This window comes from Halichoeres trimaculatus, unplaced genomic scaffold, assembly GCF_033239565.1.
Source record: "Halichoeres trimaculatus isolate MK-OKI-2021-1 unplaced genomic scaffold, fHalTri1.1 fHalTri1_scaffold_18, whole genome shotgun sequence".
NCBI classification, from domain to species: domain Eukaryota; kingdom Metazoa; phylum Chordata; class Actinopteri; order Labriformes; family Labridae; genus Halichoeres; species Halichoeres trimaculatus.
Genome location: NW_027437196.1, coordinates 29304766 through 29321146, shown reverse-complemented (window position 1 = coordinate 29321146; position 16381 = coordinate 29304766). Strand labels below are relative to the sequence as shown.

Here is a 16381-nt window from a genome sequence, read left to right as displayed (position 1 = left end):
GTATCAGTAGTCAATGATACCAATTTTTTGTACTTGTGTGTGTGTGTGTTTATATGACAGTGAATATTAATTTGTTTAATAACAAAATCTCACAGTTTTTCAGTTTGACATTTTTCTTTCTCAGTATAAACCCAAGCAATGCTGTGTTCATGTCCAGTAGGATAATCGACCACTTTTCCACTCCCTCACAGTCACAAGGATGGGTTTAGGAATGTAAACATGGTACCATTTGATTTTATGAGATGGTACTCTGTACTACAGACAGAATTTGGTCAGTACCTGTAAAAGTGCCTGATTTGGCACCCACCCCTACCTGCTGAGAACGGGTTTGGGTCAGAGAGAGAGAGAATTAGGTGTTGTAGTGTTTATGTTGGGAGCGATGCAGGTCCACAGCAGCAGGTCCACAGCAGCAGGTCCACAGCAGCAGGTCCACAGCAGCAGGTCCACAGCAGCAGGTCCACAGCAGCAGGTCCACAGCAGCAGGTCCACAGCGGATCCTGAGGAGTTTATTTAACTCTTTAACCTGCCACCAAACCATTTGGTAGAGCAGCTGTATCCCATTGAAAATATGTTGAACTGACTAAAGCTTGATTGAGTCGTCTCTGCAGCTTGAAACAATGTTCCTGATTTTTTGGTTTCTGACCTCAATACTCCAACAACAAAAAAAAAAAAAATATTACCCTTTTTTCTTAGATGTAATGTTAAAGGGTAATAAATAAACTTCATATCCCTTGCATTTAAAAAGTAGAAGTTAAATGGTTCAGAGACTTGTTAATGGAAAGTTTTAAGGACAGATGTGACTTCCCTGCTGTATTTCAGGACTTGTGAGGCTGGTGCCACAAATTTAACATGCAGATTAAAAAAAGGGCAAAGTGAAGTAGAGAAACCTCACCGACATCCTTTCAAAGTGATAGCATAGCCTGGTCACTTACTGCAGGCTCCGTAGCTGAGCTTCTAAACTTTTACAAACAGCTGTCCATCCATCTGCCTCAGTACGATGTAAGCAGTGGGGAAAGAGACAAATACAAAAAAAAAAAGAATAAAACAGTTTGGAGAACTCCAGCACCATGTATGGGTGGTGGGCAATCTGAGTTAAACCAGAGCTCCGACATTTTATCATTGAGCCTATCCAACAAACAAGAGTATCCTGTACTGCACTGATACAGAGACAAAGATGGTAAGAAGCACAACTCTCATGACCCCAAAAATTAAACTCTTTGTGTTTTCTGTATGATGAAACAAAGCGGCAACACTAAATTTCAGCTGAAAGCTAGAAACTAAAAACTAAATCATAACAGGAAACAGTGACGCTGAAAAAAACTCACAACAAAAAGCAATTATAGCATATTTCAGCAAGGTCAGCACATGAACAAGAGAAGAGGATCTGACACAGGACAAGGGCAGACACAGACATTTAGACATAAGGTAACAGGCACAGGGTGAAGAATAAGGGGGGTGGATCATGATAGTAGGGGCGAAAACACCAGGACAGGATGTGAGGTGACCTGAAACAAGAGGAGAGATATGACTGTGAAATAAAACCAGACATGACAAACATGAAAGACAGGACTGATGACACCCTTTCCTAAAGAGTCATTCATAGAGGGGGGACTGCTGGGCTGAACCCGTGTTGATGAAACAGGGAATGATTCTGATTTTGAGTCATAATCATATTGATGCTGGTGTGATGTCCACCTCCAGAATATCTTCAGGTCAAATATCTTTCAGCTGAAGGCTCTCCACACTTTCTGACAGCCTCTGTCTTCCTCTTCCTCAGGGCTCACACCTGCTTTAACCGTCTGGATCTGCCTCCTTACCCCTCGTACACCATGCTGTACGAGAAGCTGCTGATCGCTGTGGAGGAAACCAGCACGTTTGGCCTGGAGTGAAGCAAGACAATCAAATAATCTCTCTAAAGAAACCTGGATTGTTCTCATCCAAGTGTGTGTTCTTGAGGATATATTCGTGCATCACTGTTCTGGTCTGGTCTGTGTGCGTGTGTGTGTGTGTGCGTGTGTGTGTGTGTTTGTGTGTGTGTGTGTGTGTTAGAGGTTCTCACTGAGATATGAGCTCCTGATGACTGCACCATGGCGAAACAGCGCCCAAACTGACACAGACAGAAAGCTATTCACTAGAGCTTTAACAAACAGATAAAATAATATACTTGAAAAAACGCTGACTATTCATAAAAGCAAAGAGAATTTATAATGATGTTACAGAATGTGACAGATCTGAAATCAAATATTTAGCATTTATTTGTAAATCTTCTCTGTGAAGTCGATCTGGGGGGAAAATGTGCAATTCTCAACACACAGTGAATCTCAGGTGTGCTGTTCTGATGTACCCACAAAACTGTGTGGCTTTAGAGGAGTTCAGAGTCAGTTCAGGCTGAGAAAAGAAGGATGCAAAGCCAGGCTCACCATAGGAACAGATATCCTGAAGAATAAACAGATCTGTAATTTAGATAAGCCATCCATACACATTCTTGTGTTATGCTCTCAGTCAACTATAGCAATGAGTTTTCTTATGGGATTAACTGTAACACGTTTGGAAGCAAAGATGGAAGCAGGGAGTGTCATCAAAGAAAACTTTATCTGGATTTTAAAAATACAATGAAAACTAATCCACTTTAGAGACATGGTGCCCACTGAAGAAGATTTGTCCAGTGAGCAGTTGCAGTCTTGACCGAGTCTCATGAAAGAATCGTGTCTTCGCACAGTAGATTAAAAATATATTATCTCCAGAAAAAGACAAGATTTGGACCTGCAGCTCCACCTCTCTTGAAACAGACCTTTAACACTCTCCTGTGAAGGGAGAGCAGCACTACAGACTCTCAAATGGACAAACTCCGTCTGCTCCAGGTTACCTGCTCTGTGAGGAAGCGATGATGTCACCTCTCGTTTGTCAAAAGCCCCTCTCTCTGTTTAAGTAGCCATCAGCTCCAACATAAGGGCTCCTGTGGAGACAGAGGGAGGAACTGTCCTCAGAGGAAACAAAGAATAAGTACGCTGACATCACTTTTGGTCCTTTTTGTCCGCTAGTCTGAAGTGGATCAGACTGTGCTCTGTGCATGGAGTGAGTACTCCAACACCTGAACCTTTACTGTCAAACAACCTTTACCAACAACGTGACTGGTGCAGAGCAGCATGTAGATCTCCAAGGGACCACTGGATCCACTATGTGAACTATCACCGCTCTGGTACTAACTCAAAGCTGTACAGGGGCCCTTGGATGAAACCGTGTATTATATGCAATAGTTAAGATGTTCAACTACAATCTCTTCCACAGTCTGTCGTTGACGGACTGCAGTGTACCCTCAGCATCCCCAGCCTCTCATCTCCATCTCTCGTCCAGTAACGAAGCTGTGCCTCAGTGACTTACTGCCTCATGTGTGGCCTGTGGGGTGCAGACGCTGATTGGTTTGTTCATCAGAAAGAAGGAAAGTCTTTCCTTTTTGAGTTTGGCCTTTTTGTTTTTTTCTGGAAACTGTTTGCTTCTTTTTTATTACGTATGTTATTTCATTTTTCTCACTAAGGCTACCAGGCAAAACATCTCACCTGTGTTGTAATATCTCTGTGAAATGGTGAGCTAACCCGGTGTACGGTAACAAGGAGGCACAAGCAGAGCCAAAACTACAGACCTGTCCTGGTAGTTAATATAGGAATAGGTTCAGTCAGAGTTAGAAGACTGTGTCTCTTGGTTCACTCGCTTTACTGACAGTCAGATCATTATGATTGCACTCATCCTCGACAGCGGCGAGGCCTTATCCACTCATCTCTTCAACCACTAGGACAAGGCTGTGATTAAGTTTCATCTTCCCTCTTTTTTTATCTACAATCTTTTGTACTGTGATTTATACTCTATTGTATTTATAGTTAAAGGGAGGTCAGGAGCTACTTTGAATGTTTGGTTTTTGTTTAATTATGTTGTTCTGAAAAGCATCAAAGATTTTGCCTTCACTTTTGGAGCCTTTGCGTTTTGATACGTGTCTTTTTTCTAAGATCATTTAGCGGGTTAGTCATTCATCCTATTATTTAAGAAAACTGAAACTATTGCTGTCTGTTTTCTGTTTTCATTCAGCTAACACTTCTTTTCTTTGATCACCTTAAAGAAACCCTCACCAGACACACTTTTAATTATTTCTTTTGCCTTTTTTTTTTTTGTTATCTGTCAGATGTCTAAGTAGAAATTTCAGAGTTGCATGTATCAGCGAGTCATTTGTGCGTTCAGCAGTTCAAGCAACAATCATATCCAGGAAAACAAAAGCTTTTGTACTGAAAATGTACAGGGCGGTGTACAGATGTCTTGTTTCTTTCTTCAGTTGATGTTAAATACATAAATCCTGAAACTAATGTTCATTCTAGGAAACGAATGGTATGAATTCTAAGTGTATTGATTACAGCAGTTATATAAATATTTAAGTTAACTTTTGCAGAAGTGAAGAGTTGTGATAGTCACAGAGAGGTGGGGTGGAGGACATGTGTAGCAGCTGTTTAGTATTTCTGTTTTTGAAGTTATTTATTTCTAATTTATGTTTGTTTTCTAAAGGGAATTGAAGACATTTGTGAATAAATGTTCTGAATGTGATAACATTCACTAAAGCATGCTTCTTTAGTTGTATGTTTTGCTCTTTTTTTGTGTGTATCAGTTATACACATTTGTAAATACTGTTGAAAGTGACAGTTCTGAATTGTCTGAGAACGGGTTGCTAAATGCTCAGGCTGTGCTACCGCTCCACCACACAATACACCTGTTTATGAATCTTAATAAAAAGTTCACTTTGCTATTCTGTTGTCATTGTGTGGATGTGTGCCAACACAGGTGTTAAAGAATACCTTTAAAGAACAAATTTTAGAGCAGCAAACTGGAAAAAATTTACTAAGAATGAACACGGAGGACAATTAATGAAACACAAGAAAACAAGATTAACACTCTAAGAATGCACAGTACAAAAATTCAACACATGTATACATGTGTGTTTTTCTGTGTATTATCCAAGAGACCAAACACATTCTATCAGAATAATGCAAACTTTTTAATTATCTTATCATGAATTAGATCACACAGTTATTGTCAGGAGCTCTTCCAAGGGCAATACAAGCATAAGAGAAGAACATTTTCAGGGTGTTTGTCACAGAAACTCCAGTGTTTATAGTTGAGCTTTTTATTTCTACATTTCAGATTTTGGGGGCAGGGGGGTGTCCTCTTTTCCATTCATACAAAAACCTTTTTATCCAATCAACACAAGAGAGGGGAGGGCCGTCACGCTAGCTTTGCCTTCCTTGACTCTGATTGGCCAGTCTTCTTGTCAGTCAACTCAGTCTCCCATGGTTACTGAAAGCTCCAGTTGGTTTGTCAGTTAGGAGCAGACAGAGGAGCGCTCACAACTGTATCAGCAGCTCGACCGTATCTTTCCAAAATGAGCTTTAAAGCCGTGTTAGCTGACAGAATATTAAACTTCACGGATACTCTCAGGTCTTATCCGGTCTAACAGACACGTTCTCATAGAGCTGAATGTTTTTCGCTGAGCTGTGCTGCTGAATATCAGTCTGCTTGTTTGTAAGTTTGTATTTCGTTAAACGTTTCAATCAAACGTCGCCATGATCCCCGAGTGCCCACGCGCTGGGGACTCCAGGAGCCGGACCCGCTTCCAGACCAACCCAGCTCTCGAACCGGGCCAGAGCCGAAGTGGCAGCGGGTTATTGTCAGAGATCCGAACCAGCATCAGGAACGAACCTTTCACCGAGCACTACACCATCATACCGGGCAAAGAACTTGGAAGGTAAGCTGGAGTGTGGTCACGTTAGTAAACAGAAGACTGTTAATATGTACAGGAAGCCAGAACCAGGCCCTATAGTCCATGAGAGGGGGTTTCTGATACAAACAGACACTGGTAGTTTTCAAGCCGTATAAACGTCCAGTTTCAAAGTCATGTCGGAGTATTAATGTGTTCCTCCTCAGTTACTTGTCAAGTCATGCAGAAACCGTTCATGTATGTTACCTTTGACCAGCGGTGAAGGTACACATCAGTTATAGATAAACTTATTTGAGATGTGTTGATGTCATTCTATATTCTGGTTTAATATCTGGACGAACTCAGGGTTGATCTGCTGTTTGCTTATCTTTCTTTTCTCTATAAAGCTACCAACATACATACAGTTTAACATTTCCATGACTTTTCATTTTATCTCTTTTGTTTGTGTGTGTGTGTGTGTGTGTGTGTGTGTGTGTGTGTGTGTGTGTGTGTATGTGTGAGTGAAAGACAGGACCATCACAACTGGAACTAGGTAGAGTAGGTGATTTTCCATGTTGGATATGAACACTGCATTGCAAGTTTACATATTGAGAAATAGTTTGTTAAATTGAAAAACTTTGAGATTTTATTATTAAGAAAAGTTATATTTACCACCACATAAACACATACAAAAGTACAGAAAATATGTACCTTTGAGCACCGATATTGATTGCCAAGTAGTAGGCATGAGTACCATATTGTTTCAAATGTGAAAGGTACCCATCGCTAACCAGAACACTAGAGAGTTAACAAAGCATTACCTGTTAGTCTGTTTATCTTTTTGAGAATGAAACCCAGTCCACCTTTGGACTAAACCAGGAGTGGCCAACCAGTCAGAGACCAAGAGCCAGGTGGTGATCCAAACACACTTCCCCTTATACATTAACAAAATGACATAAAGTTAAAATTTAATACAATTCCAATTTTGAAAGCGAGATTTATTTTGTTTAAACTAGTACTAAGAGCCAGGTCAAAGACAAATTTTAGGTATTACTGCAGAAGAGACAAAGTCCCATCTATCCATCTATCTATGATTGCATGAGCAATTAAGAGGAGCACATGTAGAGAACAGAAACTGAAACTTAAGTGTCATCACCCAAGTTTTGATCAATACTGATCTCAATGTTGCATCAACACATCAATATTTTGAATCAGCACACCACTCTACATAATAATATTTAATTTGTTTAATTTAAGAATGGATTGAAGAGCCGCACACCAAAAGACAAAGAGCCACATGTGGCTCGCGAACCACTGGTTGACCAGGTTGTGTGTGTGTTAACCCAGGTACAAGCTGGGAGTCCAGAGCAGAGATGTCAGAATCAAAGCCATTTCAGTCCACTCCAGTCTCCCATTAAAGAGCCATGTTAGTTATGTATCCAGTCATAGAGTGCCACAGATGTGTGTGTGTGTGTGTGTGTGTGTGTGTGTGTGTGTGTGTGTGTGTGTGTGTGTGTGTGTGTGTGTGTGTGTGTGTGTGTGTGTGTGTGTGTGTGTGTGTGTGTGTGTTTGTGGTTTTGCATCGCATGACTCCACATTGTGACTGAGATTAGCAGCCACAGAACAACATGAAAGGTTACATTAATCTGCAGAGATCTGCTCCTCTGATCTTCAGCGCCGTGCTGGATCAGATCAGTTGACATGAGGTCATTTGTCCAAGTTCATGTGTGTCAGTGCTGTTCATCGGATCAAGCTGGTTGTCCTTTCTTGTGGTTTGATCCTTTCACTTTAGAGTGACCCGTATGGGAAATTTGAGGGCTTTTCTAAAAAAGGAGCATACTTTATGCATACTTAGCATTAAAAACTCTGTGAAGACCTCCGTTACCCCCAGCTGCTGTGCTGGGCATGTGCAGCAGTAAACATGGGACAAAGCCTGCCTTTATAGAGATATGCTGAGATTGGATTTGTATAGAATCAACCCAAGCTTTGTTTTAAGCAGTAAACTTGTATTATATTACAGAAATATTAAGTCTGGTGTTGTTTCTGTGTAGTCATTGTGCCTGTGCAGCATGGCCTCAGCAGAGCTGGTGTTTAATCAGTACTATAACAGATGATGTTTGCTGTTCTTTGACCCTGAAACTCCTGTTTGGCTGAGCTCTCTGAGCTGAGGTGCAGTGTGCTGAGATGAGAGTATCACTTTAGCATTATCTTGTGATCAGACTTAATCAAGATCCAGATGCTTGAGGTGGCCTTCGAGGACAGGAAGCTCCCATAGTGCATGAAAGGTGTGATCTTCCAAGTCAGGTCTTCTTCTTCCTCTCTTTCCTCCTGCATTTTCCTCTTATTTTTGTATATTTATTTTATTAGCATTTTCACCATTTGTACCTCCACCAGTAAATAACAGAAATATAAACACACAAAGCAGTACACCGCCAAACTCCCACCCAAAGACCCTCCCACAAACACCAAAACCATCTATGAAAAAGGCAAAGTTGTTTTACAACAATTCCAAAAGTAGAAAAAGCAAAAAGAAGTGAAATAATAAAAACTCAAAATACAGCAATCTACTGAGAAAATAAACAAAAAAAACATGAAAATTCAAAAACATTTTAAACCAAAACATACATGTAAGCTCATACAATACACCTGTGCTGACAAGAGTCTATAAAATGCAGATTTTTCATAAACCAACAACCATTGCTAAGCCAGGGTTAAGTTCATAGAGCACAGTTGATACATGACAATTTTAAGCTTTACTGTCACTACAGGTTCCCTTTTGGGTTTTCCATTTCCCCCAAGTACGTCCTTTAGGTTTGTGTTGATAAATTTTCCAGACAGGTTGCTAAAGGGAGCCAAAGGTCCTGAAAAATGCACCCTCGATTAAAAGTGATGCATAAATGTTCCTTCTTTAGCTTTACATCTTAGACAGCAGGGAGAGATATCTTTGGATATTTTATGCATCCTTACTGGAGTTGAATAGAGACGGTAAATTAATTTAAAATTTTAATTAATTAATTTTGTTGCTTGTAAATGGAAAATATGTATTCTCAACCATGTATTGCCATGTATTTTCATCTAATTCCATCCCTAGATCCTTTTCTCAGGTTTTTACCACTGAAATAAATGATGATCAACTTCCTTGTGCTAATAATTCATAAAAATCTGCATTTTTTCCTTTAATTTCCGTTGATGACACTAAAGCACTTTATATTTCAGATAGATGGAAACTCAACAGATCTTTTTTCATCAGAGCGAGAATGGAGTTTCGTATTTGCAAGTATTTGAAGAAGTTGGTATTGAAGTCGGCCTGCATTTTCTGCTAAAAGTACTAAACCTGTATCGTCGATCATGTCAATTCTGTGCAACTGAAACCAGTTGAAGCGTGCTTCTGAATAATATAATCCATACTGAGCACAGCTAAAAACTCAACGCTGCACCTTTAACGGTGGAATTCCTTTCATGTCCACGTTTTTCTGAAGACTCATGCCATAACAAGGATTTGTATGCTCCGTTGTAAGCTGAGTTATTACCTGAAATACAATTATATAATCTAATGTTCAAACAAGCGCCAGCTCCACTCGAGATGTCGACACAGCGTCAAAGACTTTTTTTAATCAGCTGAAATATAATCTCCTTATTTTCTAGGAAGGTTTGTCACACTATGGTACTGTTTTTTAGGAGAAACTGATCCATTTAATGCAGACTGAGTGTTTAGAGCTCTAAATGTTGTGATGAGTGTTATTTTGGACTTTGTGGATGCAGACCAGCTTACACATTTCATCCTTGTACAGGCCAAACATGGTTCACACTGGTGTTCTGCTGCAATTCTTTTCTCATTCCCCTCAGAATAGTTTTACACACTCTTCTGTTTCTGGTTTGCCTTTTTCTGTGTGGTTTTACCTCTGATTGGCCTGTTGGTGCCTGCCTGTGGCTGTGTTAAACAGTGTTGGGCAAATTACTTTTAAAAAGTGATTAGTTATCATGTAGGTTACTTTCCCCAAAAAGTAACCAAAAAAGTAACTGAATTACTTCTTCATGAATACAATTAGTTACCAGGGAAAGTCATTCTTTTGTTACTTTTTTGAAAAAAAAGTTTTTCAAAAGAATTCAGTTTTTGAGCATGTTTTTCTCTGGGACATAATGTTCACACGTCTGTTCTTGCCTTTGACATCTATGACGTTGAAGTCATGCCTGTACTTCCATTCTAAAAACGCCAGTTTTAACCCACAGACCGCTCCGGACTGACTCATATTACATCTGCAGCTCCTGTCCTGTGTCTGGCTGAGCGAGCCAGGTCAGACAGACCTTCCAACTCTCCTGATTTAGGAGGGATTCTCCCCCTTTTTATCTGTGTCTCTCGCTCCACTCCCGACTTGTAATTTCCCCAAGTTACCCCTTTATTTTTAAGTCTGGTTCTGTCATCTCTAATATTTTTTTTAGTCAAAACAAGTCGGCTACTTGTGCCGTACATTCAAACCTCAAAAAGCATCCACCCCTCTCCCTGGAGTTGGTTTGATCCAAAGACGCTGCAGGAGATTCTCTCTGACTGCAGGTTACACAGACACACACAGGTAGCTGTGTGATATTTGTTAATGAAAAGTTGACTTTAGCATCAGCTCTTTGTTAAAGACGTGTCAACATGATTGTTCTCATCATTACTGTGTGTCTGTTGGTTTCCCCACATTTTATCTGCAGCTCCTCTCTGTGCCTGGCTGAGTGAACTAGGTCTTATAAGTAGTTACATATCTTAGTGGCGGTAATGGTAATAACGTTATAACATTTGAAACAGTAATAAATTAGAGTACCCGTTACTGGTTAAAGCACTGGCGTTAGTAAGAATGATATTTTGAACACCATTATTCCAAACACTGGTGTTAAACCACCTGAAGGGGCATTGAGGTTTAGGTGATTATTTTGAGGACTTAAAAACTTCTTGAACCCTCTGATGAAACCCCTGGTTTTCCTGTCACTGTGTTTGACCCTAATCAATCAGTCTTATGTACTACACATTTTACCTGGAGTGCTGACTGAAGTTGTTTCTTGGGGTTTAAAATGGGATTTCTGTCTCAGGAAACAAAGATACAGAGATTCAAGTCTAATGACAAACATCCCTCTGGTTTCTAAAGTGTTACTGATTTAGTTTAAATCAGAGAGAGACCTTTCAACTCTAAATGCAGAGTTCAAACTTGTCCGGTTTCCATCACTTATTTGACCTCTGTTTGAGTATGATTGAAGCTAATTCTTGATGCATGGTGAACCCATGTGTCTGTAGGTTTTGACAGATGTGAGCGTGGCCTAAGTAAGATTTAATAACAGCCTGGATGGCTGCCTAGACAAACACAGAACTGAAAACTGAGAGGCCAACGTTTCCTGTTGATCCAGGGCCAGAGCTGCTCTGACTGCTAATCCACAAATACACTTAAAGGATTGGCTGAATGTGATCCTGGCTGTTCACTAATGTTTGTGTCCAACTTTTTACTGGATCCATTTCACAGATATTTTCATATGAAGCAGCATCAGCACACAACACTACAGATTTATCCAAGCTGCCTGTCTGTACCTCAGTGAAAGCGTTCAGGCTGAAAGTGAGTTTTTTTTTTTTTCAAAATAGGGACGTTAGAGGGTATTCAGCTTCAATTAAATAATCCACTTTCACTGAAGCTGGCAAACAAATGAAAGCACGAGATGTTCAGAAAGCTAACAGCAGGGCAAAGCAGAGGCATCGAACACACTGCATTTGGAGCAACGCTTTAGGACAGGGTTCTGCAACCTTTACTTCTGAAAGAGCTGTTTTGCCTCAGATGAGAGTCATTCAGGTGCCACAAAATCTACTTTATCTTCACATTAAGACAAAAAAATTTATAATATATTCAATAATTATAAAAGCTTTTGTGTTAATGAAATTGTACATGACATTTTTTTATTTCTTTATTTTCAATCAATTTGCAAATTTAAGGGAAAAAATAGATTTTTAATGTGATAGATTTAACAGATATGCAAAATGTATGAAAATATCATTAGTTGAAAATTATAAAAAAAAAAAAATCAAAAATTTGCAAAAAAAAAAAATGAAATTAAAAATGTGCAAAATTTTGCTGGGGTGTTTGGTGCGAGCGCTCTGGGCTTCTGCTGCACAAAAACACTGCTGTAGGGGTAATTTCTGCCCTAAACCTTGTGATAGGACCCAACTTGTTCCATCCTGGAGTATCACTTTAAGGCACATTTAAGCTCAACACTACATATAGATCTGGATACTGACAGGGCCCTCTGTCTGTACTCTGCGTTTGTTTCATCTGTACTTCTGCCCATTTCCATAAAGCTTACAGATACGGGAAAAACGAAGCAGTACCACAGGAAACTGTGGGGGCATTGTTGCCGTTACTACCTGATAGGTAGCTGTGGTGACACACAAGGAAGAAATAACAATGTCAGAGCTGCCGAACCATCCACCGCCTCCTACAACGCTACCTCTGTTTTGTCTTTTATGCCAACTCTACATTAGTGATACCTCCTCCACAGTTGATATGCTTGTTTTTATGTTTGGTGTTGTCATGTATTGGTTAACAGCAGTGCCAACGTCAAGGACTAATGGAAGTATTTGAGCAGTGACGGTAACATCATCGTATGTCAAGGGAGGAGAAATGGGTCTTTGGTTACCTCAGAACATCTCCAGAGGGTGAGAAAAATCAAAGCATGGTACTATATTCAAAGACGTACTGAATATTTTCCAGCATGTTTGATTGGACACTCACACGAGCTGAAAGTGCTGAACAAGAAGTAAAACTGAAAAGAAAAGCCAGCTCCCATCATGTTGTTGTTATTAACAGTGAAAGCACCATGGGTTTATTAGACTAAGAAGATTTACAGCCCTCACTAAACTTCATTAATTACCTCCTCACCTTATTTTCAAAGACAACAAGGTTGAATCAGACACGTTTTGTTTTTATCGTCTACTGTTTGGTAATCCATTGTCTGCTTCAAAGCAGCCAAAGCCAGTGAGCCATTCACAGAGAGAGGACATTTATTAACTGAGGTCACACACTGAGGATTGGTTTGATGCTGTTTTCCAAACTGAAAAGACACTTTAAGCTTTTGTCCTTCTAATCCCTTTGGAAGGACAATGGGCTGTGTTTTAAGGTAAACAACATTTTGGATTATCAGTCTGCTACCTTTACATAACAGGTGATGTCAATGTTTTTTTAGTACAGTAGGACAAATACACACCTGATCAAAAATCTAAGACTAGTGGAAAAAGTGCACAGACTTACATTTTGCTCTGTTGGAACTTGAAAAAGTTTCTATCATAGTTTCAAAAGTAAAAAATTAAATTAGACACACAAAAGAAGTAATTAAAGGTAAATATTCTGTTCATCAGCTGATCAAAGTTTCAGAGCTCAGTCTTTCAAAGACTAAATCTGCTGTAAAATGTGGATCAGGGTGATTTCCTGTCAGGTATTCTCTCTGTCATGACCTCCTGATGGTAAAGGCTAAAAAGCTTTCTCTCTCTGAATGTGGTCGGACTGATGAGCTGCATCAGCAAGGCCTCTCACAACACGCCATCTCTGCTGAGGTTGGACGCAGTAAGACGGCCATTTTGGATTTCTTCAAAGATCCTGAGGGTTAGGGATCAAAAAAGTCCAGAGGTAGACCCAAAACCATTTCACCAGAGCTGAGCCAGAGGATCTGATTGGCTGTCTGTTCCTGGATCCAGATTAAGGCTGTTACCGGATCTGACTGCAGCCCAATAACCATCAGACGCCATCTGAGAGAGAAGAGCTTTAAGAAGAAAACACGTCTTCAAAGTCCTCGTCTCCTTCAAATGTTCCTTTTAGCTGGTCTCAAAACTTTGATCATGTGTGTGTACTTCAGTTTCAGATTCATGGTAATGTTTGCTGGGAGAATGAGCTTTGAGTGACAGTGGATGAATGCTGCTGTTTGCTGTTTTGGGTCTGGACTAATGTCAGGTTTTTTTTTTTTTTTTTGCAAGAGAGTTTATTGAACATTTTTAAATCATTACAAACAAATCACACTGAATGCCATCAGAAAGAGTGAGCCCTGCACAGGAGTTATCCAAAAAAGCAGAGAACAACCGTCCATAAACATACCAGACTACAGAACAGTCCAAGACGTCCCCTTCTCATCTCAGTCAGCCAAGTTCGTCCTGAAAGGTAAGCGCATCCTCCGGTGACCGAAAAGAGTGCCTTTTACCTCTGTGAAAGAAGGTCAGGGTGGCCGGGAAGCGCATTGTGAATCTAATGTCTCTCTTCATGAGCTGCTCACACACGCCATTAAACGTGCGTCTTAACTTCTTCACCGGGGCTGGTAAATCCTGTCGGATGAAGATAGTTTGATTCTCGTGCTCCAGCGGGCCGAGCTCTTTTAGTGCAGCAGGAATCTGCGGCTTGTCCCTCGGGTTGTGCTGCTTGAGTATCACGGGGCGAGGTCGGTTGAGTCTAGCCGAGCCTAGGGTGCGCGCGGGCGATTTTGATGATTCCCCGCTTGGTCTTCAGGCGTAGCTGGGTGGGAAGCCAAGTCTCGAAAAACTTTACAGGTTGTCGACCTTCCGCGTTTTCCTTGAGGTTGTAAATTAGGATGTTGTCTCTGCGGCTACGTCCCTCCAAGTCTATGTTTTTCTCTGTCAGGATCTGGACTTTTGTCTCCAGGCTCGAGAGTCTGGACTCCATGGCTGACATGCCGTCCTCTGCAGCAGATATGTGGGATTCTGGCTCGGTTATGCGTTTGGTGTTGGACTCAAGACTTGCTGTAATGGTGTTTAATTTGGACGAGAGCTCCTCAAACTTACTGTCCATTATTGCAGATATTTTCTCTATGACCGTCTGAGATATGTCCGCCACGAGTAACTCTGCATCGACAGCAGGTGGCACATGCTGGCCAGCATCCATGCTAGCAAGCATTTTCCTTCTTGCTTCTTGCTCTCCAGAAGGCGATTTTGTCGTCGATTTTGTTACCTTCTGATAAGGCATGGTAGCAGGATGTATCAAGGTTGTTTTCAGTTCGGACGCAGCCGTCAGAAATGGGTACAAAAGGCAGGTAAAGCTCGGCAGGAGCGGGAGAGAAGCGACAGTCGACTGCTCAGGCTAAAGGCATCACGTGACCCCCTAATGTCAGGTTTTTACAGTTTTTCATTATCATTTTAGTGATGCTATCATTTCAATATGGAGAAAACTCTCTGAGGAATGTTTCCAGTACCTATTTGAATCTATGAAGGATTAAGGCAAAAAGGGGTCCAACCCAGTACTAACGAGGTGTACCTGATAAAGTAGTCGGTGAGTGTATAATAAAACAGCTCTAAATGATGCCATGTTGGCTCAGCATCAGCAGAGAGAGCATCCATGGGTCTGCATCAGCCTAGCTTCACAGTCACCTGTCAGCCTACACCTCTTACTACAGGGACACAATGCTGTGTTTAGTGGACAAACAATGTCAAAATATAACAGTTACTCATGTATTGATGCCTTTGGCTGCTCCTCACAGACACATGCAGGAAGGAGGAGTTTTAACTAATACCTTGGAGGTATCTCTGCAGCAGGAGTCCCAGATGGCTGGAAGCCAAGCTCCTTTAAGGACTACGACAATGGCGCAATAGTCACTGAATTCCATATGGTTAAGACCAAAAGCTTTTTCCATGAGGGGTCTTAGTGACAGAAACGGCCACTCTCTTATTAGTCCATATGTTCTCAGTCAGAGCTCTTTAGTCAGGATTTAACACCAGGGGCCTGTGGATATCCAGTCGCTGTGGTTACCTCTGACTGTTTTGACAAAGCTCTCATCGTTAACCTTGTTGTTCCATCTTTAATGTCTAATTTATTCAGTCAGGGGTTCAGATAGTCTCTAATCTCTCAGGTTTTCCACTGTGAGCTGTATTGCTCTCCAGAAAAATAATGTTTGTGCTACAACCACAGTTGAAGTTCTTCACTTGATAAAGCATTCCAATCTCATGAGCCCAATTTTTGTGTAAATAAGTTTGAATTACAAGCTGGAATAATATTTTTCCAACCTCAGCATGTTAGATTAATGTATTTTATTGTATTTCTGATAACCCAAAGGATTTTTTTATATATATTTTTTTTATTTTGTGTTTATTTGGAATGGACAGAAATTAACACAAATTCATATACATGCAGACGTACAAACCAAAGTCCTTCCATTTTTTTTTTTTTTTTTTTAGGAACAGGAACTAAAAAAACAAAACAAAACAATGAACCCGAGGGGTAGACTGCCACTGTCTTCAAAAAAATATTGCCATTTACCAAGCAGAAGGTAATAGATTTCAGGTTTCAAAACGATACCAGTGAGATTAAATAAAATCTGCTCGTTTAGGGGTAATAAACAGAATCCATTTATTCCAAATCTGGTCAAATTTGTAAAGTTGAATTTTTAGTTGGTAAGTCAACTTTTCCATTCTAAGTATCTCAAGACTTATTCCTATCCAATCATCTAAGGATGGTGGAGTAGGGCTTAACCATCTCCTTGTAATTGCTTTTTTACAAACCACCAAGAGCATTTGAATTAACTTAATCTCACATCTCTGTTCCAAAAAGGATAACCCCAAAGGATTTTGATGACCACAAAGCATCATGGTCTTTATCAACAGTAAATCTAGCTGCCAGGGACTATAGATGAAAC

At 40.4% G+C, this 16381-nt stretch overlaps 2 protein-coding genes across 5 annotated transcripts in view; both read left to right on the top strand.

Moving 5' to 3' along the window:
* Positions 1-4747, top strand: part of hecw1a (HECT, C2 and WW domain containing E3 ubiquitin protein ligase 1a) — a 110042-nt gene extending 105295 nt beyond the window's left edge. For all 4 annotated transcript variants that reach the window (XM_074693100.1, XM_074693102.1, XM_074693104.1 and 1 more), the window contains one exon: positions 1778-4747. In XM_074693100.1, the coding sequence (XP_074549201.1) occupies positions 1778-1889 (112 nt within the window). In that variant the 3' untranslated portion in view covers positions 1890-4747. The remainder of the gene's footprint in view (positions 1-1777) is intronic.
* A 623-nt stretch (positions 4748-5370) lies between these two features.
* Positions 5371-16381, top strand: part of stk17a (serine/threonine kinase 17a) — a 45461-nt gene continuing 34450 nt past the window's right edge. Inside the window, exon 1 of the mRNA XM_074694013.1 lies at positions 5371-5782. Coding sequence (XP_074550114.1) covers positions 5601-5782 — 182 coding nt within the window. The 5' untranslated portion in view covers positions 5371-5600. The remainder of the gene's footprint in view (positions 5783-16381) is intronic.